The following is a 26556-nucleotide window of genomic DNA, read 5'->3' on the forward strand; positions in this document are numbered from 1 at the left end:
GCCTCCGCGAGCACTCAGAAGTGCCGCAACACAACATGGCATGGACTCGCCTAATGTCTGAAGTAGTGCTGGATCGAATTGACACCATGAACCCTGCAGGGTTGTCCTCAAATCCGTAAGAGTACGACAGGTGGAGCTCTCTTCTGAACAACATGTTGCAAGGCATCCTAGATATGATCAATAACGTTCGTGCCAGGGGAGATTTGTGGCCAGCGGAAGTGTTTAAACTCAGAAGAGTGTTCCTGGACCCACTCTGCAGCAGTTCTGGACGTGTGCGGTGTTGCATTGCCGTATTGGAATTGCCGAGATCCGTCGGAATGCACAATGGATATGAATGGATTCATGTGTTCAGACAGGAAGCTTACATACTCGTCACCTATCAGAGTCGTATCTGACCGTATCAGGGGTCCCATGTCAGTCCAACTGCACACATTACACTCCGTTACAGAGCCTGCAACAGCTTGAACAGGCCACTGCTGACATGCAGGGTCCACGGACTCATGAGGTCGTCTCCGTACCCGTACATGTCCACCCACTCGATACAATTTGAATCGAGACACGTCCGACCAGACAACATGGTTCCAATCATCAACAGGCCAATGTCGGTGTCCAGGTGAAGCATAAAGCTTTGTGTCGAGCAATCTTCAAGGGTACACGTTTTAACGAAATTGCTTTTATTTTCGTTAAAGATAGTATAATAATTATTACTTTTACTTAATTAATTTGCCTCTCTTTAACTATCTTCTGTAAGTACGAACTTTGTTGTAGAACCTCTCTCTTATTTACGTGTGGTAATAAAAAAAATTTACTTTCAAAAGAATTACGTACATTTAAGAATTACGTGAACTCATATTAACTGATTAAGAATATTTAGTTGAGAATTAAATCCTTTACATAACTCGGCCTTGGCACACATTTTCTAAATGCAGTGGGTTTTTTTTTTTGTTAAATATTTACTGAATTCTATCCCGGCGTTAGCTATGGAACACAAGATTATCTCTATTAGCAGAAAATGGTTAATTATTGCCAAGCCGACATTTAATTATCACTGATCAAACCTACTTCGCTATACATTTAAGTTATTTGAAAGAACCAAAATTGTTAAATTTCAATGTTAACTAACATTAACTATCCGCCTACGAATGCACAAACGTATAATTAGTTTAAAATTCATCAGTCTCAGGATCACTGTAAAAGAAGAACAATTTCTTAATTCACTGTTAATTTTTACCTATCTGTTCCCGATTTACGGGTTTGGTTGATTTTTCCTTTAGCGGAACAATTTTTTAAATGTGCCGCCGCTGCAAATCGATCGGTTGCGGCACAGCCCAGCAACACCGCTAAAAATGCTGAAAATTCTTTAAAGAAATTTTATAGATGACATGGGCAAGCTAATTTACATTAATAATACACACTTTTGATAAATTCTGATATATTTAGATCAAACAATAATTGAACTCACATTAATTTGTAACGCCTCCTCTAATGGCCGCTAAATCTAGACAGAGACAAAAGAAGTCTACCCATTCATAAATCGCTTCGACACAGCTTCCTCTCGCATTCAGCTCTACACAGAGAAGACCAAAGAATACGCTGTACATGGTTCTTTTATACTACTGCTGACTATTAACATTTCTTTGTAATTTGACAATTTTATTCTCCTCTGGCTAAATTTCACATCTCTGTTATCGCAGATACTGACACATTTCACAATCACATAATAAATAAAGAAAAATTACTATCCTAAATACAGAGAGAATATTACTACAAAAAATATTACGATAATAACAAATGTCTTTTACACAAAATTCAATAATATTTTTTGTTCAATAATTACGGTGTATACAACTTGCTCAGAGCGGCGTATATGGTACAAATAAACTCTTGTTCATTAATAGCGTGAGTTTGCCAGGGAACGTTACAACGTGTGGGCCTTCGGCTCCGAAAGCCCATATCGATGATGTTTCGTTGAATGGTTGGCACATTGACACTCGTTGATGGCCCAGCACTGAAATCTGCAGCAGTTTACGGAAAGGTTGCACTTCTGCCATGCTAAACGATTCTCTTCAGTCGTCGTTGGACCCGTTCTTGCAGGATCTTTTTCTTGCCGCAGCGATGTCGGAGATTTGATGTTTACCGGGTTGCTGATATTCACCGTACACTCGTGAAATGGTCCTACGGGAAAATCCCCACCTCATCGCTACCTCGGAGATGCTGTGTCCTATCGCTCTTGCACCGACTACAACACCACATTCAAACTCACTTAAATCTTGATAACCTGCCATTGTAGCAGCAATAACAATCTAGCAATTGAGCCAGACACGTGTTGTCCCATATAGGCGTTGCCGACCGCAGCACCGTATTTTGCCTTTTTACATATCTCTGTACTTGAATACGCAAGCCTATACCAGTTTCTTTGGCGCTTCAGTGTAGTATGACTTACGGGATTAAGCGGTTAAGTTCGGGGTGCATACGTTGTCTCAAAATTCACGTAGGTTTTCCATACGAGAGGGCAAGAACGATACCATGGGTTGAAGTAACGTTAAATTCAAATTCGTCATTGGACTATCTCGGCTTGTGTTGAACCAGTGCAACTATTGTCTGTGTAGTAACTTTGTTTTGTATACTTTTCTACCCATGTGTTATTATAACAGCTCATTTCTCTGTTCAGTGTCACGTAATTGGGACTGTATTAGCAACCCACATAACGATTTCCTTTAGCAAGTTTTTATTTACTTGAATTACTGAGAAGATTACGTCTTATCTCTGCTTGCCAGGAGGGCTGCCTCTTTCTTTTCATAAAGAAAATGACACAGGTTGCTTGCAGATATTCAAAAGTCTGACTGCTCCGAAGAGCGGACATGCGTATTATACTACACGCAGTAAGGTCATTGGGAATCATGTCTGGCTTGCCTTAGCAACGTAGGTTACATGTGTCGAATGTTAAATGCGACGCATACGTTGTTGACCAACAGCCACCATCTTCATTTGCGGCTCTGAATGCTGGGTGAAAATGATGGTTAATGAGTAAGATGAGCTAGTTTGTTGATTCTACAGGGACAGAATACATCCTGTCTCTTACGCAGAGTTATACATTGGCATTGCACTTAGTGTGGAGGGACAACTCATTATTTCAGTTCACCTCTGCTGGAGATTGTTACTCAGTGGTCAATGGAAGATGTACTACATATTTGTGCTGTACTTGTGTAAAATAGTGTTCTGGTTGGGTAGTTGAACAACGCAAAAACCCTCCATCCACGGCCAAAATTTCAACGCGTTTTACATGTACTTTTTTGATATTTTATGCCAATTATGATTATTTCATAAGAGAGAGTATTTTCCTACATTTTCGACGCTATCTTCGAAGCAATTCATAAGGCCATAATAACGAGGAGTAAGGGCAATAGTCATGACCAGTATACCCATCCAGAGTTGACAATTGCTCTGAGAGTTCTTAACATATTGGACTGCCACATACTCGCATACTGTCTCTGGCAGCAGAGCTAAAGACATTTTATTTCTTCTCCAGTTTGTCTCCTCAATATTTGCTTGTACTGAGTGCGAATTAACATTGTAAACTTATCTGTCCGTCGCTGACGTAGGAGACTGCAAACCTTCTTTCCTTCCCATCTGGGCAAGCTGTGCAGTGACTAGAGTACATGTAAAGCTTACTGGAACAGGGTAAATGCTAGCTACAATAAAGTCGATAATTCGATTGTAATACTGGCATTTTAATTTGATATCCCCCACAATTGACAAAATTTACAAAAAGAAAAAAAAATGTGAATTTCTTTGTCCATCCACACACTCCTGAGAATGGCACATTAACAATTTGCAATTACGCGCCCCTATTACCGGCGGCTACGTTGATAAACATTCGGCACCTCGCAAGGATAACTACCAGATCACGATTATTAGATAAGTTGTTGGAAGTGGTTAAGCGTTGGTGAAAATCTCGCTTCTGAGCTCTAACCGCAGGACTCTGCACGGAACACGCGTTGGTGCAGTGCTGCGATACAGACCGTATATCTCCCTTCGAAGACGATGGCCAAGACGCCGTCTCCAAGACCGTACCGCCCGATGGCTGAAGGCGAACTCCTCTATCTCCACAATTCTCCTGTTTCCCACGCGTACGAAAACGCGGCGAAAGAATACTCAGTTTCAGCCAATGTCGAACGCTCCATCATCGCCGAAACCCCTCCAACGGCATTTCTGAGATCTACCCAATGATCGAGTAGGTCATATCGCCCCTAGACAAACGAAATTCCCGTCTTCGCCGCGTGTTGCCCAGCACAGGTGGTTCCGGATGCCGGGCTGACCCCAAAAGCGCCGTATTGTCCTGCTTCTCCGGTGACGGCTACCTGCCGCCCACGGCGGCCCGGCGAGCTACGGCCAGCTGCAGACTTTATATTCCACAATTCTCAGCTTCCGACACTTTTCACCAACGCTTTAAGTTAGTAACTTAATCATGCAGACATGCAGGGGATGCTACTCGAAAGTGCCTCATATTCATCATAATTCAATGAAGTCATTATCTGATGCCCTTGCCAGTCCCTTTATTATTAATACTAATGTTAGGAAGCTAACGTGTAAGTGCCCATGTCCTGGCACCTTACAACATGGTGACCTGTAGATTGGTTTCTGCTACCGAGTCCCAGTCCCACAGGAACATTTAAACGTCTTCTCCACCATCGAAGGAGAGTTCCTTTTCTTTCCGGAAATCTCTGGACCTAAAAGACATTCTTCCCTGGCTTTGGTAGGTGAAATAAGATCAGAACTGGGAAACTAGTTGAACGTAATTCTGTGGGTGCATCTAACGTTTACGACACATTAATTCAGCTTATGACAGTACTGTGCTTACGAGTATCTTGAGTATTTATTTAGTTACCAGGCAATCTACTCATTTGCGTGCTGCAGTGGACTGACATCATTATTGTTCCTTGCATTTTTTGTCTTTAGAGTTTTTAAGTGTATTATCACCTGAGCTGTTGCATGATTCATTGTTGAAGTCATCGTTTCCATCTCGGCTATTTATTAGTATGCATACTAAGTGTTATTCTATACATATACACAAATGGCACGTTTCGGCGCTATAGACTACTTAAAAGTGTGGTATTACTATAGAATCAGTGAGAGCGTGTGACCTCACACACCAAGTACTGGCTCTGTGGCCACCCAGGGAAGTAGATATGTCCACGTGCATTCACTTGCTACCTCAAACTACTATTCTGAATGTGCTTGCGCAACCTCATTGACTCTATAAACCTATCGCAGATGGAAGTGAATTTCTGGGCGAAATTGGAAGGTCGTACACAGGATGGAGAAAACAGGGTTGATAGTAAGATCAGGGGAAGGTATGGGACGTGGAATATAGCCAAATGTCCTTGGGTCGGAAAGGGACCGTTTTGCAAGTACAGTCCGCAGCTCGTGGTATCGCGGTAACGTTCTCGCTTCCCAAGTACGGGGTCCCGGCTTCGATTCCCGGCAGGGTCAGGGATTATCACCTGCCCCGAGATGACTGGATCTTGTTGCGTCGTCTCCATCATCATCATTCATCCCATTACGGTCGGAGGAAGGCAAAGGCATACCACCTCCATTAGGACCTTGCTTGGTACGGTGGTGCGGGTGTCCCGCATCGTTCCCCTACGCTCTGTCAAGAAGCAAGGGACTTCATTTCCATTTTCTATTGTGACTACAGTCATAAAAAGAAGGTCAGCGCTTGATATGCTGGCGTAAGTTTGTCTGGCAAGCGAACGTGTATCATTTTGTCTATCAGTGCGATTTTCACCATGTCTTAGTTAACACTTCTTGATATACTGCACTTAATAGAGTAGTCCATTCATGCTCTCTATACGTCAGTAAGAATTAAAACATGTGGACTCTAGGTTTCATTATTAATGACATTACACATTCCTGTACCAGATGTGGGCTATTTACTATAGTGCTGTGTTCGCAGTATGGCTCATTAGCTTAAAAAATTAATGTCATTAACGACCATTAATGAAGCTGATTTCATAGCCAAGCTTTATCCACTAAACATAACAGAAAATTCACGTGTCATGTAACCACCCATGTATATGAATTTCACTTTTGCCTGTCTTTGACAATTCAGTTGAAAGCCATGTTGTTGCCTTTTTTTTAATTTCTAACTGCTGTCTGTCCCATAGCAGGCGCTAGGTGGGCTAGTTACTTTAACTGCAAACACTTCCGCGCGCTGTGTGTCGTTTACTACACTCTGCAAATGTTTTGAATATAGCTTCGCATATGAAAGTTAATCACGTTTGTGGTACGCTGCGTAAAGAAACCGGTGGCGTATTTATTCCGTCATGACTCAGCAAATATCGTTCTGCTTGATAATTATCAGTGCAGACAGGCGAAATAAAAAGAGTAGTGAATTATTCTGCTCCAGAGGGTAGCACATCTTCCTCTGAGCCTTGGCGACAGGCGCATCCAATTCGATCGATACAGATGTCCTGATTGTAATGCTAATTATGGCTGTGTGAGACAGCGTCTGTCCATTCACTACACATGGAAGCACACAGAAATGGCATATCCTGTTTGCGAGTTACGGTTCTCAGTAATTATATCAGGTGGAACGGTCCAATTCAATTTCTGTCGTGAAAGCGAGTAGGGCGTGACGCATCGAGCCATATGCAGGGTGCAACTAAATTCCCTTTACAGACTTTGAGGACAGGTTCCTTACACCAAAACAACAATAAAAATCTTTAGTCACATGGGCTCTAAAATGCGTACCTTAAGAGCTATGAGTACTTTTGTTTCTTCGATACTGCAAAATACATCTCTTCTACTGCAAGCTCTTTGCTTTCCATATTTTCAGAGGAGGTAATATCATAAAAAAAGGTCCAGTAAACATGATTTCTAAATTGCATCTCTTAAAAACTATGAGCACTGTTTCACCTTTGCTATTGTCAAACACGTCTCTTCTATTGAACAGCTGTCCATGGTTTGGAAGGTCGGAGACGAGATACTGGCAGAAGTAAAGCTGTGAGTACCGGGCGTGAGTCGTGCTTCGGTAGCTCAGATGGTAGAGCACTTGCCCGCGAAAGGCAAGGGTCCCGAGTTCGAGTCTCGGTCGGGCACACAGTTTTAATCTGCCAGGAAGTTTCAGCTGTCCATAGCTCTTAATGTACTCATTTTAGAGCCCATGTTTGCTGCACTTTTTTTTCTTCCTTTGGTTCAAAAATACGCAAAGCAAAGAGACAGTAATAGAACGGTATCGATGATGAACAAGTGCTCATAGCTGTTAAGGTATGCATTTTAGAGCTAATGATTTCTAGACATATATTTTTTGTTTCGGTGTAAGTTTCTACCTCCTAGAAGTGTCCGAACGTGTGAAGGTACTCTTCTGCTTCTTCTAGCAACCAATTAGACACCATTACTGTTGGATTAGTGACAGTTTCAGTAGGCGTTGCGATGAAGGCTGTTTTATAGGATACTGTACTATGATGTTTTACAGTAGCATTGTGAAGTAAAATGTACAGGTATTGTGGCCAAAACATCTACATCTACTACATTTCTACATCTACATCTACATTTATACTCCGCAAGTCACCCAACGGTGTGTGGCGGAGGGCACTTTACGTGCCATTGTCATTACCTCCCTTTTCTGTTCCAGTCGCGTAGGGTTCGCGGGAAGAACGACTGTCTGAAAGCATCCGTGCGCGCTCGAATCTCTCTAATTTTACATTCGTCATCTCCTCTGGAGGTATAAGTAGGGGGAAGCAATATATTCGATACCCCATCCAGAAACGCACCCTCTCGAAACGTGGCGGGCAAGCTACACCACGATGCAGAGCGCCTCTCTTGCAAAGTCTGCCACTTGAGTTTGATAAACATCTCCGTAACGCTATCACGGTTACCAAATAACCCTGTGACGAAACGCGCCGCTCTTCTTTGGATGTTCTCTATCTCCTCCGTCAACCCGATCTGGTACGGATCCCACACTGATGAGCAATACTCAAGTATAGGTCGAACGAGCGTTTTGTAAGCCACCTCCTTTGTTGATGGACTACATTTTCTAAGGACTCTCCCAATGAATCTTAACCTGGTACCCGCCTTACCAACAATTAATTTTGTATGATCATTCCACTTCAAATCGTTCCGTACGCACACTCCCAGATATTTTACGGAAGTAACTGCTACCAATGTTTGTTCCGCTATCATATAGTCATACAATAAAGGATCCTTCTTTCTATGTATTCGCAATACATTACATTTGTCTTATGTTAAGGGTCAGTCGCCACTCCCTGCACCAAGTGCCTATCCGCTGCAGATCTTCCTGCATTTCGCTACAATTTTCTAATGCTGCAACTTCTCTGTATACTACAGCATCATCCGCGAAAAGCCGCATGGAACTTCCGACACTATCTACTAGGTCATTTATATATATTGTGAAAAGCAATGGTCCCATAACACTCCCCTGTGGCACGCCAGCGGTTTTTTTAACGTCTGTAGACGTCTCTCCATTGAGAACAACATGCTGTGTTCTGTTTGCTAAAAACTCTTCAATCCAGCCACACAGCTGGTCTGATATTCCGTAGGCTCTTACTTTGTTTATCAGGCGACAGTGCGGAACTGTACGGAACGCCTTCCGGAAGTCAAGGAAAATAGCATCTACCTGAGAGCCTGTATCTAATATTTTTCTGGGTCTCATGAACAAATAAAGCGAGTTGGGTCTCACACAATCGCCGTTTCCGGAATCCATGTTGATTCCTACAGAGTAGATTCTGGGTTTCCAGAAACGACATGATACTCGAGCAAAAAACATGTTCTAAAATTCTACAACAGATCGACGTCAGAGATATAGGTCTATAGTTTTGCGCATCTGCTCGACGACCCTTCTTGAAGACTGGGACTACCTGTGCTTTTTTCCAATCATTTGGAACCTTCCGTTCCTCTAGAGACTTGCGGTACACGGCTGTTAGAAGGGGGGCAAGTTCTTTCGCGTACTCTGTGTAGAACCGAATTGGTATCCCGTCAGGTCTAGTGGACTTTCCTCTGTTGAGTGATTCCAGTTGTTTTTCTATTCCTCGGACATTTATTTCGATGTCAGCCATTTTTTCATTTGTGCGAGGATTTAGAGAGGGATCTGCAGTGCGGTCTTCCTCTGTGAAACAGCTTTGCAAAAAGGTGTTTAGTATTTCAGCTTCATGCGTGTCATCCTCTGTTTCAATGGCATCATCATCCCGGAGTGTCTGGATATGCTGTTTCGAGCCACCCACTGATTTAACGTAAGACCAGAACTTCCTAGGATTTTCTGTCAAGTCGGTACATAGAATTTTACTTTCGAATTCACTGAACGCTTCACGCATAGCCCTCCTTACGCTAACTTTGACATCGTTTCGCTTCTGTTTGTCTGAGAGGTTTTGGCTGCGTTTACACTTGGAGTGAAGCTCTCTTTGCTTTCGCAGTAGTTTCCTAACTTTGTTATTGAACCACGGTGGGTTTTTCCCGTCTCTCACAGTTTTACTCGGCACTTAACTGTCTAAAACGCATTTTACGATTGCCTTGAACTTTTTCCATAAACACTCAACATTGTCAGTGTCGGAACAGAAATTTTCGTTTTGATCTGTTAGGTAGTCTGAAATCTGCCTTCTATTACTCTTGCTAAACAGATAAACCTTCCTCCCTTTTTTTATATTCCTATTAACTTCCATATTCAGGGATGCTGCAACGGCCTTATGATCACTGATTCCCTGTTCTGCACTTACAGAGTCGAAAAGTTCCTTTCCCTAGTAGTGTTCCCATTCGAGTATCTTATTCTGCGTCATCATTAGACGCAAGTATCAACAGAGTACAAAGCTTTGTTGTAAGATCTACACATGTATCTGGGAATTCCCGTCAGCTACGTAACAGACACACTTTACACTTGGAAGGAAATAAAAACTGCATATGAGACCTACGGTCATCACATTCACCTCATGCTACGTCCGCCTCCGGTAGCTGAGAGGTCAGCGCGACAGAATGTCAATCCTAAAGGCTCGGGTTCGATTTCCTGCTGTGTCGGAGATTTTCTCCGTTCAGGGACTTGGTGTTGTGTTGCCTAATCATCATCATTTCATCCCCACCGACGAGCAAGTCGTCGAAGTGGCGTCATATTGAAAGACTTGCACCCGGCGAACGGTCTATCCAACAGGAGGCCCTAGTCACTCGCCGTTTTACCTCATGCTACGGCTATTGAAAATCTGTTCCCCATTAAACAAAAACTTGATACTTTAGTTTTTGTTATCGACGGAATGTTAACAAATTTGAGAGACGGAATGTGACGATTACTGTCTTAGCCACAACGAATGATTCATTGCATATTTAATCTTTGATTAGCGGAGTATGCTCTAAAATTAACATTCGTTCATACCATTCCTTCCGAAAGGCGCTCTGATTTTAATAAAATCGAATCTTAATAAAATCGTGATATTCGTATAGCGTGACATATACACTAAAGAGCGAAAGAAACTGGTACACCTGCCTAATATAGTGTAGGACCCCTGTGAGTGTGCAGAAGTGCTGCAACACGAGGTGGCGTGCACTCGACTAATGTCTGAAGTGGTGCTGGAGGGATCTGACACTATGAAACCTGCAGGGCTGTCCATAAATCAGTAAGAGTACGAGGAGGTGGAGATCTCTTCTGAACAGCACGTTGCAAGGCATCCCAGGTATGCTCAATAATGTTCATATCCGGGGAGTTTGATGGCCAGTGTAAGTGTTTAAACTCAGAAGAGTGTTCTTGGAGCCACTCTGTAGAAGTTATGGACGTGTGGGGTGTCTCATTGTCCTGCTGGAATTGTCCAAGTCCGTAGGAAGGCGCCATGGACATGATTGGTTGTAAGTGATCAGACAGAATGGTTACGTACGTGTCATCTGTCACAGTCGTATCTAGACGTATCACGGGTCCAATAACACTCCAACTATACACGCCCCACACAGTTACAGAGCCTCTACCAGCTTCAATAGTCCCCTGCTGACATGCAGGGTCCATGGATTCATGAGGTTGTCTCCATACCCGTACACGTCCAACCACGCGATACAATTTGAAACGAGACTCGTCCGACCAGTCAACATGTCGGTGTTGACGGGCCCAGGCGACGGCGACGCGTAAAGCATTGTCTCGTGCAGTCATTGAGGGTACACGAATCGGCCTTCGGCTTCGAAAGCCCATATCGATGATGTTCCGTTGAATGGTTGGCACGCTGACAATTGTTGATGCCGCGGCATTGAAATCTGCAGGAATTTGCGGAAGGGTTGCACTTCTGTCAAGCTGAACGATTATCTTCAGTCGTCGTTGGTCCCGTTATTGCAGGATCTTTTTCCGGCCGCATCGATGTCGGAGGTTTGATGTTTCACCGTGTTTATGATATTCACGGTACACTCGTAAAATGGTCGTACGGGAAAATTCCCACTTCATAGCTACCTCGGAGATGCCGTGTCATATCGCTCGCGCGCCGACTATAACACCAGTTCAAATTCACTTAATTCTTGATAACCTGCCATTGCAGCAGCAGTAACCTATCTAGCAACTGCTCTAGACACTTTTTGTCTTATAAAGACGTGGCTGACCGCAGCGCGCCGTATTCTGTGTGTTTACGTATCGCTGAATTTGAATACGCAAGCCTATGCCAGTTTCTTTGGTGTTTCAGTGTAGAGGGTAAGAGAGAGAGATAAACACATATTTTATGATATAAAAAAAAAAACGACGGCAGTATTAATATTTACGCTACTGTTAACACAGCCACATCTCACTCATCATCAAGGATAAGAGCCACTCGTAATTGGAGAGAATAGTTCAATACTCGCCTGTAACATACGGCCAGCAGGAGCTGAAGGACGACCATACGAATCTGGATGATTTTATATGCAGGAAAATGCGTAGTTGTCTGTTCAAGAAGACTCATGTTCCAGCATTTTGAACTCAGAAAAGAGGTGCACCTGCAGCTCAGAACTGAAACTTCTAACGATCAGTGTAGACGGTTACTAAACCGGCATGATAGCCAGATGACTCTTGACGTACGATACGTAATTTATTTAATATTTTAAAAACTGTATATCATATCGTCAGTATGAGATAGATAGTGAGCTAAGTCCTGCATAAAAATGTTGCCGTGTCTAAATATTGTCCCGTGCTGGGTCTTTAATAATAACAGTCATTAATGAAAAGAGACTCAAGATGTTGATTCGCCCAGCAATACTTCCTCTAATTCCTCAGTACCGTGTCTAATGTACTGAAAAAGGTGGCTTGTACGAATGATAAATCTGAGGCTTCCTGTTACACGATTTGCTACACTACACTAATCACGTATTATCTGTACACTCCAATGGCCAGACTCCCAGTAATCTGCTGGCATATTTTGAATTACATGCAGAGGCTTATGTGCTGAAGTTTCGGGGACGAAAATGTGTGTGCAAGAAAGAAATCGTTTTTATTACTGCCTAGTCAACCCAATTAGAAATTCAAATTTATTATTCAAGGAGTGCTTTTTAACTTCCACTAGACGGTGCATTTGCAATGGCAGTATTTCTTTGACGTACTGAAGCATATGCATGCAGAATTAAGGAAATTTTCCGATATTACAGAGGTTTAAATTCTTTCTTTATGTTTCATGAGTTCTCTAAATCATTTCAGACGAATACGGAAATTACTTTATAGGCTGGCCCACGGCTGGTTCCTTAGCCTACACTTAGTAAAATTGTGTTAATTGTTTTTTTAAGTTCATATTTTCCCATGGGTACGAAGAAGGTGGCATGCTCAAGGGTGTCGTGAACATCTTATCTCAAGGAGAAAAAGAAATGGAAGTCTAGACCAAGTCCTTAGAACACGGGGAAAAAAACGACTGATACGGCCATGTATTTGTAGCATCCATTTTAGTAGCGTTCACAGTAAAAAAAGTATTGTTGATATGAATCATAGATCAAAGCCTACATCAGACAGAGAACGTTCTCCCTCTAGGAAAGGAACAGCAGTACCCTCAGAAATGGCCAGACCTTAGAGAAATACCAACGGCAATGTCGCTTACATGTTGATGACTTTCTTCAGCATTTTGATTATTCTGCTCACTTTGGGTTACTACTGCAGCGTTAGTTTTAAAATATTTTAATGACAGATTATGCGTTGATAATCTTTTGATGTGCCTTCATGACTGCAAGCCGTCCAGCCGTACTGCAGCTACACAAACACAGTTGCTGAAATGAACTACAGTTCGATTCTTACCTGGTGGCCCTGTTTATTCCGCCGTTGTGTGGCCTTCTCTGTGCAATTATAATTAGTCATTAATGTGGAACGACAAACAGCGACAGGCAAGAGACTGCTGTTTGTCCCCATCTTCAGGTCACCAAATTGCGAATTATTATTTTGTTTGTAGGTGAGGCATCAGTAGGCATCGACGATTAGGAAGCTGTATGATTCTTCTCGCCGCTGTCAGTGGCACTATATTCTGAAGGATTCCTGCCCGCGTGTCAGCTCTGTGCTCACATCGAACATGCAGGTGTTCGCTGTGCAGATCGTCAAAACCTCACAACAATCTGTGAAGTAATTAAGTCATTCCTCGTAAGCCAATCGCCGTAAAAAATTTATATAACCTTCCAGAGTAACTTCCCGAGCGAGGTGGCGCAGTGGCTAGCACACTGGACTCGGATTCGGGAGGACGATGGTTCAATCGCGCGTCCGGCCATCCTGATTTAGGCTTTCCGTGATTTCCCTAAATCGCTCCAGGCAAATGCCGGGATGGTTCCTTTGAAAGGGCACGGCCGGCTTACTTCCCCGTCCTTCCCTAATCCGACGAGACCGATGACCTCGCTGTCTGGTCTCCTCCCCCAAACAATCCAATCCAAATCCAGAGTAACTTAGGCTAACTGTCTTACAAATTTCAGTTTTATACTTAAACTAATTTCAACAATATTTCAGAGTAACTAAAACTAGAGTTCGTAACTACTCATTAGGAGAAACGTTAAAATGTATTGGTAAATAAATAAGAGGAGGACTCAACACTTTAGTGCTGTAGGGTTTACATCAGGCGAGATTGGTCGCCAAGACATCAACGTGAGTGCACTGTAATGCTGCTCAAACCACTGTGGCACGGTTTCGGCTCCTAGACACGGGCAACTCTACCGCTGAAAAACGACATCGCTGTCGTGGAAGACATCATGCATGAAGGGATGCAGGTAACTCACAGCTGTCAGCGTGTATTCGATTTCTACCATGGGTCCCATGCAAGCGCAGGAGAATGTCTCCCATACCATAACACTGCTCCCCCCCCCGCCTGCGTCCGTGGCGCGCTGCACGTTTCGAGCCACCGTTCACCTCGATGATGGCGTTTGTGGAGACGACCATTGACTACAAATGTGGTTTTCCCAAAGAGCCGAGACGTCTCCACTGATCGACGGTCGAATTCCGATGTTTGCGTGCTCACTGCAGTCGTAACTGATGATGTCGTTGGGTCAACATATGAAGACGTGGGGGTGGTCTGCTGCGGGGCTCCATGTTCAACAACGTACGACGAACGGTGAGCAGGCACCAGCATTGCGCTCTTTCGACAGAGATCCCACAGATCACCATCTATCCAACTTTAAAGAGTAGACAAGCCTCCGAACCCCACGTCCTGTGAAGAGCTGTGGACGTCCAACCATTTAGCGCCTAGTGGTAGTTTCCCTGTCCTGTTTCCGTAGTTGCTCACGACAACAGCACTTGAACATTCCACCAGCTTCGCCGTTTGCGAGACACTCGTTCACAAGCTTTGCGTAATAATAATCTGCCCTTTGTCAAAGTCGCTTATCTCGATGGATTTCCCCCATTTGCAGCCAGCATTTTCACTAGGGTGATCCCCCGTCCGTTTCTGCTACACTTACACACTTTTAGCAACGGCCACGTGCCCTCAGCATCACCAGGAAACATCCAATACCAGGGTGGAGAGTGGTCAAAAAGTTTTGGCTTGTCAGTATAAGTGTGACAATACTCCTCTCTAGTTGAGGAGTGGTCTTAGTGTGGGACAAAATGTCTAACTTGCATTCCGAAGTCCCTGCTTAGTAATTATGCAGAGCATTTGACTAAATTACAGTTAGGTCTCGGAATTTAAATAGCTTCCTGTAGTGTCAAGCGTCATCACGGTTACCCATCGGAGTGCGTAGGGATAGGGATGTTTTGATGCTATGAAACTATAGATACCTGCTCAAATTAGTAGTACTCAGTTCGTCCTGGGATACTACTCATATGTCTCCAAACGCAACGATTCATACTCATATCGATAACATTTGAATTTTTTTATGTAGCTGAAGTAATGCTGAATATATGTGACATTTAACTTGTTTGCCTATTTTATGTAGTCTAATAAAACACATTAAATAGTTTTATTTCTGTATGAAAGACAAAAAATCATATTTTGGAAGGTTTGCCAAAAAGATCATTTGCTGCATATATTTAGCTTACAACTTATTTCTGTTCTGAGTCATAGGTGCAACAGTTTTCGAAGGTAAACCGTCACGAGGCACAGACGTTGCGACAACGACGAGGTATTGGTGAACATATTTATACAAACACGAAAAAATGACTTTCATATCTTACCGTTCTGGAAATGGGTTGCTTTTTACAAGATACATAGGGTTTGACAAATGAAGAGATTTTTTGTCACTTTGGTGTGTTTCCGTTTTGGTTTTGTGGCCGTGCACTAACTGATCATGTTGTTTCCACGAACCATATTCCTATGTTGCAGCAGAGGAAGCGGCACCCTCCTCCGATTCGCTTGGGCTGCTTTGTCTTTGATAAACCAGACGTTTGAGGTTTCATACGCCTCGCCCGCATGCTGCCGGACCTTGAAAATGAACGCGTTTAATCCTGAGAACCAGCATAGTAGCAATGGGTGCATGGTCATTTAACTTAGTTAATCCACACTATTCCTTCAGCTCTCTCAATAAACCTTCTTTGTATTCTCTGACAGTTGGTGAAACTGGTGAGATACAATATTAATGTCTGTTGGCACATAATTTATCATTGATATAGTTTTTGATATTTTAAGACTCTTTCACCCACACGTTTGTCTTGTTACATATTCAAAAGGCATTTATAAATTTTGTACATGGCTCCACGTTCAGAGACAGTGAATAGTTACAATTGAAAGAAAACAGCCCTCGGTCACTATTTTTAAGGAATTTACCAGGTTTCAACACTGCTAGGAGTGTCTTCCTGAGAATTTAAATCAAAGAATGGTCTATAACATGGTCACAGAACTATGACTAAAAACGTATGATACAGAGTAGAAGTACGGAATCATCGTGAAAGACTAGCAGTACTTATATGTCATTCATAAAATAAGAAATATGCCAAAAGGGCACTACTCACAAAGATATTTAAGATAAAGAAAACTAAAGGCTGCTCGTTACTTGCGTGGTGCAGGTTACAAAACGGACTTATTTTATAAAGCTGTAATTGGCTGAGTGTTTTCATATCTAAAGTACACTCCTGGAAATGGAAACAAGAACACATTGACACCGGTGTGTCAGACCCACCATACTTGCTCCGGACACTGCGAGAGGGCTGTACAAGCAATGATCACACGCACGGCACAGCGGACACACCAGGAACCGCGGTGTTGGCCGTCGAATGGCGCTAGCTGCGCAGCATTTGTGCACCGCCGCCGTCAGTGTCAGCCAGTTTGCCGTGGCATACGGAGCTCCATCGCAGTCTTTAACACTGGTAGCATGCCACGACAGCGTGGACGTGAACCGTATGTGCAGTTGACGGACTTTGAGCGAGGGCGTATAGTGGGCATGCGGGAGGCCGGGTGGACGTACCGCCGAATTGCTCAACACGTGGGGCGTGAGGTCTCCACAGTACATCGATGTTGTCGCCAGTGGTCGGCGGAAGGTGCACGTGCCCGTCGACCTGGGACCGGACCGCAGCGACGCACGGATGCACGCCAAGACCGTAGGATCCTACGCAGTGCCGTAGGGGACCGCACCGCCACTTCCCAGCAAATTAGGGACACTGTTGCTCCTGGGGTATCGGCGAGGACCATTCGCAACCGTCTCCATGAAGCTGGGCTACGGTCCCGCACACCGTTAGGCCGTCTTCCGCTCGCGCCCCAACATCGTGCAGCCCGCCTCCAGTGGTGTCGCGACAGGCGTGAATGGAGGGACGAATGGAGACGTGTCGTCTTCAGCGATGAGAGTCGCTTCTGCCTTGGTGCCAATGATGGTCGTATGCGTGTTTGGCGCCGTGCAGGTGAGCGCCACAATCAGGACTGCATACGACCGAGGCACACAGGGCCAACACCCGGCATCATGGTGTGGGGAGCGATCTCCTACACTGGCCGTACACCACTGGTGATCGTCGAGGGGACACTGAATAGTGCACGGTACATCCAAACCGTCATCGAACCCATCGTTCTACCATTCCTAGACCGGCAAGGGAACTTGCTGTTCCAACAGGACAATGCACGTCCGCATGTATCCCGTGCCACCCAACGTGCTCTAGAAGGTGTAAGTCAACTACCCTGGCCAGCAAGATCTCCGGATCTGTCCCCCATTGAGCATGTTTGGGACTGGATGAAGCGTCGTCTCACGCGGTCTGCACGTCCAGCACGAACGCTGGTCCAACTGAGGCGCCAGGTGGAAATGGCATGGCAAGCCGTTCCACAGGACTACATCCAGCATCTCTACGATCGTCTCCATGGGAGAATAGCAGCCTGCATTGCTGCGAAAGGTGGATGTACACTGTACTAGTGCCGACATTGTGCATGCTCTGTTGCCTGTGTCTAAGTGCCTGTGGATCTGTCAGTGTGATCATGTGATGTATCTGACCCCAGGAATGTGTCAATAAAGTTTCCCCTTCCTGGGACAATGAATTCACGGTGTTCTTATTTCAATTTCCAGGAGTGTAGTTGGCACGTGAGATGCTGAAACACTGTCAACCACGATTTCAGATATCACATTCCTCAAATGTAAGATTCGCTCCAACATGAAGAAGGCGGCATTTCAAGTTGTTTTATCATCAGAAACAAGCTTCAAAAGTGAGCCTTCAGGATTATTGTTTGCATACGACAGGATCACGTCGTTGTCAGTATGTCTGTCTGCCTGTCTCTCCGACTGTTAAAACTTTTTTATCAGGAACGGGTAGACGTATAAAACTGAAATTTATCGCATACTGAGGTATATTGTCCCTTGGCGGTGTAAAACATTGATGCCTCTAAGTTAATGCAGTCAAAAGATACGTTACATATTTTCATAGTCGCAAACTCACTCGTCAAAATCTACAGGCTACATCCCGCTAGCCGAGAATCATGAAATTTGGCAAGAAGCAAAGTTTCACACTACAACCAAAGGAAAAAAATCCGTAAACTGCGAATTTGTAACAACATCACAAGAAAAACGTTTTTTAAAGTTTTATCTTACACACTGTTCGTCCGTCTCTTAAGAGCCTTTTCTCCTCAGTAACGGGTAGACGCATCAAATTGAAATCTGTGTTACATACTAAGTTCTGTAACCTCTTGGCGATGTAATAAATGTAAGCTTCTAAATTGATGCAGCCAAAAGGTACTGCCATTTATGCCATATATTTTGATACTGGCACACTGAATCATCAAAATTTATAGGGTACTTCCCGTTGGCATGTTGTTGTTGTTGTCTTCAGTCCTGAGACTGGTTTGATGCAGCTCTCCATGCTACTCTATCCTGTACAAGTTTCATCATCTCCCAGTACCTGCTGCAACCTACATCCTTCTGAACCTGCTTAATGTATTCATCTCTTGGTCTCCCTCTACGATTTTTACCCTTCACACAGCCCTCCAGTACTAAATTGGTGATCCCTTGATGCCTCAGAATATGTCCTACCAAGCGATCCCTTCTTCCAGTCAAGTTGTGCCACAAGCTCCTCTTCTCCCCAATTCTATTCAATACCTCCTCATTAGTTATGTGATCTACCCATCTAATCTTCAGCATTCTTCTGTAGCACCACATTTCGAAAGCTTCTATTCTCTTCTTGTCCAAACTATTTATCGTCCCGTTGGTGTAGAATCTTGAATTTTGTCAGGAAGCAAGGTTCCACTGTAGTGGCAAAGGAAGAAATCTGAAAGTTGGTAATTTATTGTCGCGTCACATGAAAAAATGTTATTTTTTCATTTGTTATCCGACGACAAATTTAAAAAGAAAACAATCAGTAGTTCTGCATTCAGCTCTACTGGCTTTCAACCTTTAAAAGTGAAGTATTAGGCGAAGAATGATTTTATTTCTCATATGACGTGTTTCGGAAGTTACCCATGATGAGATATTCAAAAGTGATTACTGGACGTAGATAAGGCGTTTCAAGTTGTATGTGAAACAAACATTCGCAGAGTAGTAAAACGTTGAAGCTAGTCTGTGAATATTTTTCATAGGACTGGAAGCGCCGATCTACGTGCAGTGATCGCTCCTGGACATCTGACAATAGATTCTGAAGCGCGTCATATGAGCTATAAAGCCATTCTTGGGCTAATATTTGATTTTTACCATTGTGATGCAGTCATCCTGAATGGAGAACTGACGGTTATAATAACAATGGTCGTCTGCCTCCTGCATGACTTTGTGCCACGTATACAGTATTGAAACTAAAACATTATCGAAAATCTTTGAAAGTCTGGGACCGATATCTTGCCACTATCAATGTCGGTAACAGGCAAAAACGGTCGAAGTTGTCGATTCCCAGAATGGGTGAACTATCTGTATACGTTAGTAAGTTTGTACCGAACTCTCGATTAGATCAGTCCGCAGCTCGTGTTCTCGCAGTCTGACGGTCGCGTTCTCGCTTCCCGAGCGCGAGGTACCGGGTTGGGTTCCCGGCGGGGTCAGGGATTTTCACCTGCCTCGAGACGATTGGGTGTTTGTGTTGTCCTCATCATTTCATCATCATTCATGAAAGTGGCACGTTTGGACTGAGCAAGGTTGGGAATTTGTATGGGCACTGATAACCGCGAAGTTGAGCGCCCCCCACACCAAACATCATCACCATTATCGTCATCATCATCATCGATCAGATCTCAACCTGACAATTTTTTTTATTTTTCTAATGACTGCAGGATTGCGAGCAACAAGAGACAATACGGTCGAAGAGAAGATGAACACGCCCAGCTGAATAAGGGCACCGCACGCCTAGAGGGGGGTGGGCGAGGGCGGAGGGCAGATGGTAGTACCGTAGCCACAATCGCTCACTCGCTGCTCAGCTGTGTGCGTAAAGTCGATTGGATACAAGTACTTTTGTTTCGATACTGAGTAAGTATCGGTGGAAGTTCTCGATTGTGAAAGTACTCGGTATCGAAACAAAAGTCTCGGATACTTACAAGGGGAGGCCGCCAATTGTGAAATTCAGATTCGATTCATACTGCGCATAATAAAAGCTCATGGCCAGAGGTGTAATGTAGCAAAGCACCAAGATGCACTTCTCAGCCGTTGTCGAAAAAATGGACAGTTAAAAGAAACCGTTGCGATGAAATACTCTCTACGATTTATAATTTTCTACAGCGTTGTGGTGCAGCGGTAAGCACTCGGGTTCGTAATCCGAAAGTCGCCGGTTCGAATCTCGCGCAATGCAAATTTTTTTTTTTTTAGTGTTTGTTTTTTGTAATTCATATATATATATATATATATATATATACATATATATATATATATATATATATATATATATATATATATAATTCCCGGCAATCAGTTGCAACAATTATGCATATAATAAGTTGTTGAAAGTCGCTTGTCGTGGAAACACTGGCGACTTCGAACATCATTATGTTTTCCGCAAACAAAGTTGTATTTCACAAATGTTATTAATTGTCTTCATAATGTTAACCACGTATAGTTAACGGAATACGTAGAAACGACATTCAGAAACGAATACGTATAGCGTAAGTCAAACGTTCGAATTAGAATAGAAACCCCACGAACACAAATTTGCTGTGGCAGGTATGAAATATAAACTCCGTTACTCGCTCGTTACACTTGAAGGACAGATGTTGAATGGGCCGAAACGAGCCGCCGCATAACAGCGTACTTGCGTGCTAACTTCGAATGAAGGTAGATGCGGTCCCTAGCGCAACTTATAACATCGTCGAAAATTAGTGCGGACGGGAGAGCTTTGGTACACCCTGTTAAACAAACGGAAAAATGGAGGCGGTACAATTGGAGAGCGATCCGCCTTCACCAACATGCATAAGCAATTTTTATATATATGTATATATATATATATATATATATATATATATATATATATATATATATATATTTGAACTACAAAAAACTAATAATAAAAAAAAAGTTGCATGGCGCGGGATTCGATCTGGCGACCTTCATATTACGAACCCGAGCGCTTACCGCTGCGCCAGGACGCTCTGGAAAATTATTAATCGTCGAGAGTATTTCACCGCAACGGTTTCTTTTAACTGTCTATTTTCTCGACAACGGCTGAGAAGTGCATCTTGGTGCTTTGCCACATTACACCTCTGGCCATGAGCTTTTATTATGCGCAGTATGAATCGAATCTGAATTTCACAATTGACGGCCTCCCCTTGTTAGTTGTATATACTTGTGTTGGAACACGCGTGGCTAAGGGAGACGTAAGAGGAGTGAGGCGGCGGTCGTGTGGCAGGGGAATGGTGATGGCGGCGAGCCGCGACGTGCCGCGCATGTTCCGGCTGAGCTTGCTCGACGGCGGCGTGTGGGTGGCCTCCTTCCTGGGCGTCGTGCTGCTCGACACGGCGCTCGGCCTGCTGCTGGGCGTCGCGCTGTCGCTGCTCTTCCTGGTCGTCAGGGGGGCCGCGCCGCGAGTCCAGGTGCTCGGCATGCTGGCCGCCGCCAAAGGTGAGGGGCGGGGCGGGGCGCCGGAACCCCGCCCACTGGCGGCGGAAACACCGCATCGCAGCCCCCTCAGATTTACCGGTAACATGGTGGGGTGGGCAGCACAGAAAAAAGTGAGCACAGATGAATCACGAAAACAGGAAGGAGGTGAACTTAACAGCGAAAAAATTTTTTTGGAAATTTGTGGTAAGCTACTATGGGACCAAACTGCTGAGGTCATCGGTCCCTAGACTTGCACACTACTTAATCTAACTGAAACTAACTTATTCTAGGGACAACCCACACAGTTATGCCCGAGGGAGGACTCGATCCTCCGTCGGGGGGAGTCGCGCGAACAGTGACAAGGCGTCCCAGAGCGGGTGACTGTCAAAGGAACAATACAGTGTACCGTCCAAGCTCAAGATGTATAACATCGAGCGAGTACGAATAGCCAGCACGTTGTATTTGTATACTCACGCTGTTGGAATGTGAAGGGGGAGATCTGTGTTCCGATCTTCCTCATGCCCAATTTTCTTTTTTTTTTCTTTTTCACTAAATTATGGTATGTCTGTCCGGTCATTGACGTGTCTGTTCGTTGTATTCAGATTTGTGTCTGTGTCATGGTGCAACACCCGTTTGCAACAGCGAGTTATAAGGAAGAGACCTCCAGATGTACCTAGCTCTTAAAAATGGTTCAAATGGTTCTGAGCACTATGGGTCTAAACTTCTGAGGTCATCAGTCCCCTAGAACTCAGAACCACTTAAACCTAACTAATCTAAGAACATCACACACATCCATGTCCGAGGCAGGATTCGAATCTGCGACCATAGCAGCAGCGCGGCTGCGTACTGAAGCGCCTAGAACCGCTCGGCCACAACGACCGGCGTGGAGGTAGAAACCCGACAAACGCTATAACAGCGCTACTGCTTATCGCGCAACAGTAGGTTACCCCTGAAATTAGTGCCCCCTGCCGGCTATTGTGAAGAAAAAGACTTAGTAGAGTAACTTACTTAAACAACAACACGCTGTGTTACGTAGTCCTGACACGAGCTGGGCTACATGCGCAGAAAACAATTCTCAGAGATTATTTTGCGTAATTTTGATCGCGAAACTCGATTATTTAACCAAAAAAAAAAACCGTTTTTCTCCGACCTTAACGGAAGTAACCACGTCGGAGTTTCGCAACAAAAATCGAAACACGAAACTCCCGTAAATCAGTTTGTAAATAATGAAGGAAATTGTTATAATTTTGTACAGTTTTAACTGTAAGAGCCAAATAAACTCGCTCTAGGTCATGAGTAAGTCGTAATATGAAGTCTTACTGAATGTAAACACATTTTACGTAGCTGCTAGCTCTGATTCGAAATTCCCACCTATAGCGTGCCTTGCACGAATAACGGACGAGCCACCTAACTGTCATCGGTCGGTGCTCAGAATTTAATGATGGGCAGAACATAACGTGGGCTGGAGCATACCACAATAATCACACACAAATGTGCCTAATAAAAACGCTGTTAATATCCGTAAAAACACACCCTTCCAGAGAATACGTAAAACACGTGCAGTAACAACTACAATAAGATGAATGAATAAGATATAGAAACTAAATAGTAACAACTACTATTAAGAGAGGATTCAACAATGTCAACACTGATTGCAAACACACTTTCAACATTTAGATTTTTTTTTAAAGCAAATACTTAGAAAAGTTTGCACGAAAGAGAAAGAAATTAAAGCTGAAACTGCATGAGATGCTTTAAGAGCGTACAGGGAGAGCGTTTGGCACACAGCTTCTCTTCGCGCGGTCTTTCCATTGAGACGTCGTTGTTGGCTTATCGCTGCTGGCGGCGTAATTGAAGTAACTCTATCAGGCAGAAAACTGTAGCCGATGCATTCTCTTAATTAGTAAATGATTCCCCTGTGGGTAATACTATTTCCCTGCATTCTTTTAGTCACAGGCAAGGCAGATGTAATCGTTACTGTGTAGATCTGCTTTCTATATGTTCGCGATTTCAACGTTCCATACACACGTTTTTTTTTCTAATGTCCTGTACACATTTTTGAAGCAGTATACAATGCACTTTTACTAGAGATCACGACGTTAATAACAATCTGCTATTTTGGCAATAACGATCGCCAACTCATATTTATTGCGAAAACCAGAACCACCCGTACCAAACAGTTCATTTGTACCGAGCGAGGTGGCGCAGTGGTTAGCACACTGGACTCGCATTCGGGAGGACGGCTTCAATCCCGTCTCCAGCCATCCTGATTTAGGTTTTCCGTGATTTCCCTAAATCGTTTCAGGCAAATGCTGGGATGGTTCCTTTCAAAGGGCACGGCCGATTTCCTTCCCCATCCTTCCCTAACCCGAGCTAGCGCTCCGTCTCTAATGCCCTCGTTGTCGACGGGACGTTAAACAACACTTACTTACTTACCAAACAGTTCATAGCTCCCCACGGCGAAAGTTAAAATTATAGTGCGAGCAGTAAATCATTGAATCATACGCAAGATAATAAGTTCATTGTACTGTAATTCGGTCAACTCAGTTACGTGCAAAACAACTCGTCTCTAGCTACGAAAATCACAGTCCATTTAAATAAACATTGTCACTGCTGTTTATAGTACTCCATGAAGCTCACTGTTTACATATTGTTTCATAACGTCCATGTTTAAATTTAGTTTATAGCGTGACCGAAAAATAACAACATGGCCAAAGATTCTCGTGTGCCTCCGTCGAGCGCGATTACACAACACACCCGTCCACTCCACGGCGCTACGCCCCGGGTAATGTCACTCTTCGACTGTCAATCATCGATTCGCTCTCGCATCGCTGTTAATACGACAATGCTGCATATTACATTTGATTTCACACAACGCTTTTCAAAAATGCATTATAAAGAAAATGAAACATATATTGACACATTTTCATACACAATAAAGAGATTCATGTAGCAATATTAATAAATCAAAAAGCATTTAAGTTTCATACTAGAAAACCAAAGAACAAATATTCTAAATTGTCAAAATATATGGGTACAGAATAAATGAAGCAGAAGGAGAGAAAGAAGGAAAAAGAAATATCTGTCATAATTAGCGATATTTTCACACAATACACCGTACTTATTGTTTCTCCCACTTTTCGAGAGCTTCCTGGAACTGATTTTCTGGTATGGCGCACATATCTCCTATTGCACTGTATTGAATCTCTTCTACGGCTTGGAATCTACGTCCTTTATAACGTGGTTTCAAGTTTGGGAAACAGAAAAAAGACTGCTTGCGCTGTGTCCGGAGAATACGGTGTATGGGATGCAACGGGAATTTAGTGTTTTGCTAGATAGCTGCGCACAAGGAGTAACGCGTGATCCGGAACATTGTCATGATACAACATCCAAGTCCGGTTCTCCCAAAATCGACACGTTTTCCTGCACACTGCGTCTCACATGAGTGCTAGGATTCCCTGGTAGATTTCCCCGGTTACCATCTGACCACGTGATGCAGATTCCTTATGGACAGTGATGATGTGGAAGATGGTCCAGGGTGGAATAGTCGCCGACCGGCAGTCTCCCTCGTTGAAAACGCTTGAACTACTCACTGCGCTGCGTACGACTCGTTCAGTTAGCTAAGCAGCTGCAATTTCTCTGTGGTAGTTTTGCCTTGCCAAGATCGAAGGGATATTTCACTCACTCACACAAACACACACACACACACACGCACACACACACACACAGAGAGAGAGAGAGAGAGAGAGAGAGAGAGAGATGAGTTTTTCTTCAAGCTCTTCCACCGTCGTCCGCAACTCGTGGTCTCGTTTCCCGAGCACGAGGGCCCGGGTTCGATTCCCAGCGGGGTCAGGGATTTTCACCTGCTTCGAGATGACTGGGTACTTGTGTTGTCGTCATCATTTCATCATAATTCATGACAGTGGCGAGATTGGACCGAGCAAAGGTTGGGAATTTGTACGGGCGCTGATAACCGAGCAGTTGAACGCCCCACAAACCAGTCATCATCATCATCATCATCATCTTCATCATCTTCTTCTCCACTGTCACTCCGGCACTAATCCGAGTTGCTTTTTGAACGAACGTCGTAATCAACAGGCCACCTTCCGGTGCGTGACGAAGTCTACCAAGTACCACTATTAGTTCCCATTCCTGTTCTAATTGGAAAGGGCCCGAAGGAGAAACGAGGGTCTATATGTCTTCGTACGAGCCCTAATTTCTCTTATCTTGTCTTCGCGATCAGTAAGCAAAATGTATATCGGCGATAGTACAATCGTTCTTCAGTCAGCATAAAATGCCGGTTCTCTAAATTTTCTCGATATTATTCCGCGAAATGAACGTTTTCTTTCCTCCAGGGATTCCCATTTCATTCCTCCGAGGATTCCTATTTGAATTCACGGACCATTTCCGTAATACTCGCGTGATAATCGAAGCTACCGGTAACGAACCTTGCAGCATATTTCTGAAATGCTTCAGTGTCTCCCTGGTGCAGATCCCAAAGTTCCGATCACTACTCACGAGCCAGCCGGAGTGGCCGAGCGGTTCTAAGCGCTACAGTCTGGAACCGCGGGACTGCTACGGTCGCAGGCTCGAATCCTGCCTCGGGCATGGATGTAATTGGTGTCCTTAGGTTAGTTAGGTTTAAGTAGTTCTAAGTTCTAGGGGACTAATGACCTCCGAAGATAAGTCCCATAGTGCTCAGAGCCATTTGATTACACATACTGGCTATTAAAATTGCTACACCAAGAAGAA

General features: G+C 43.9%; 1 protein-coding gene across 1 annotated transcript in view; it reads left to right on the forward strand.

Moving 5' to 3' along the window:
* The window catches only part of LOC124613800 (solute carrier family 26 member 6-like), a 144070-nt gene that overhangs the window by 100687 nt on the left and 16827 nt on the right, over positions 1 to 26556 (forward strand). Inside the window, exon 8 of the mRNA XM_047142523.1 lies at positions 21614 to 21825. Within this exon, the coding sequence (XP_046998479.1) occupies positions 21614 to 21825 (212 nt within the window). The remainder of the gene's footprint in view (positions 1 to 21613; positions 21826 to 26556) is intronic.

Source organism: Schistocerca americana, chromosome 4, assembly GCF_021461395.2.
Source record: "Schistocerca americana isolate TAMUIC-IGC-003095 chromosome 4, iqSchAmer2.1, whole genome shotgun sequence".
Classification (NCBI taxonomy): Eukaryota; Metazoa; Arthropoda; class Insecta; order Orthoptera; family Acrididae; genus Schistocerca; species Schistocerca americana.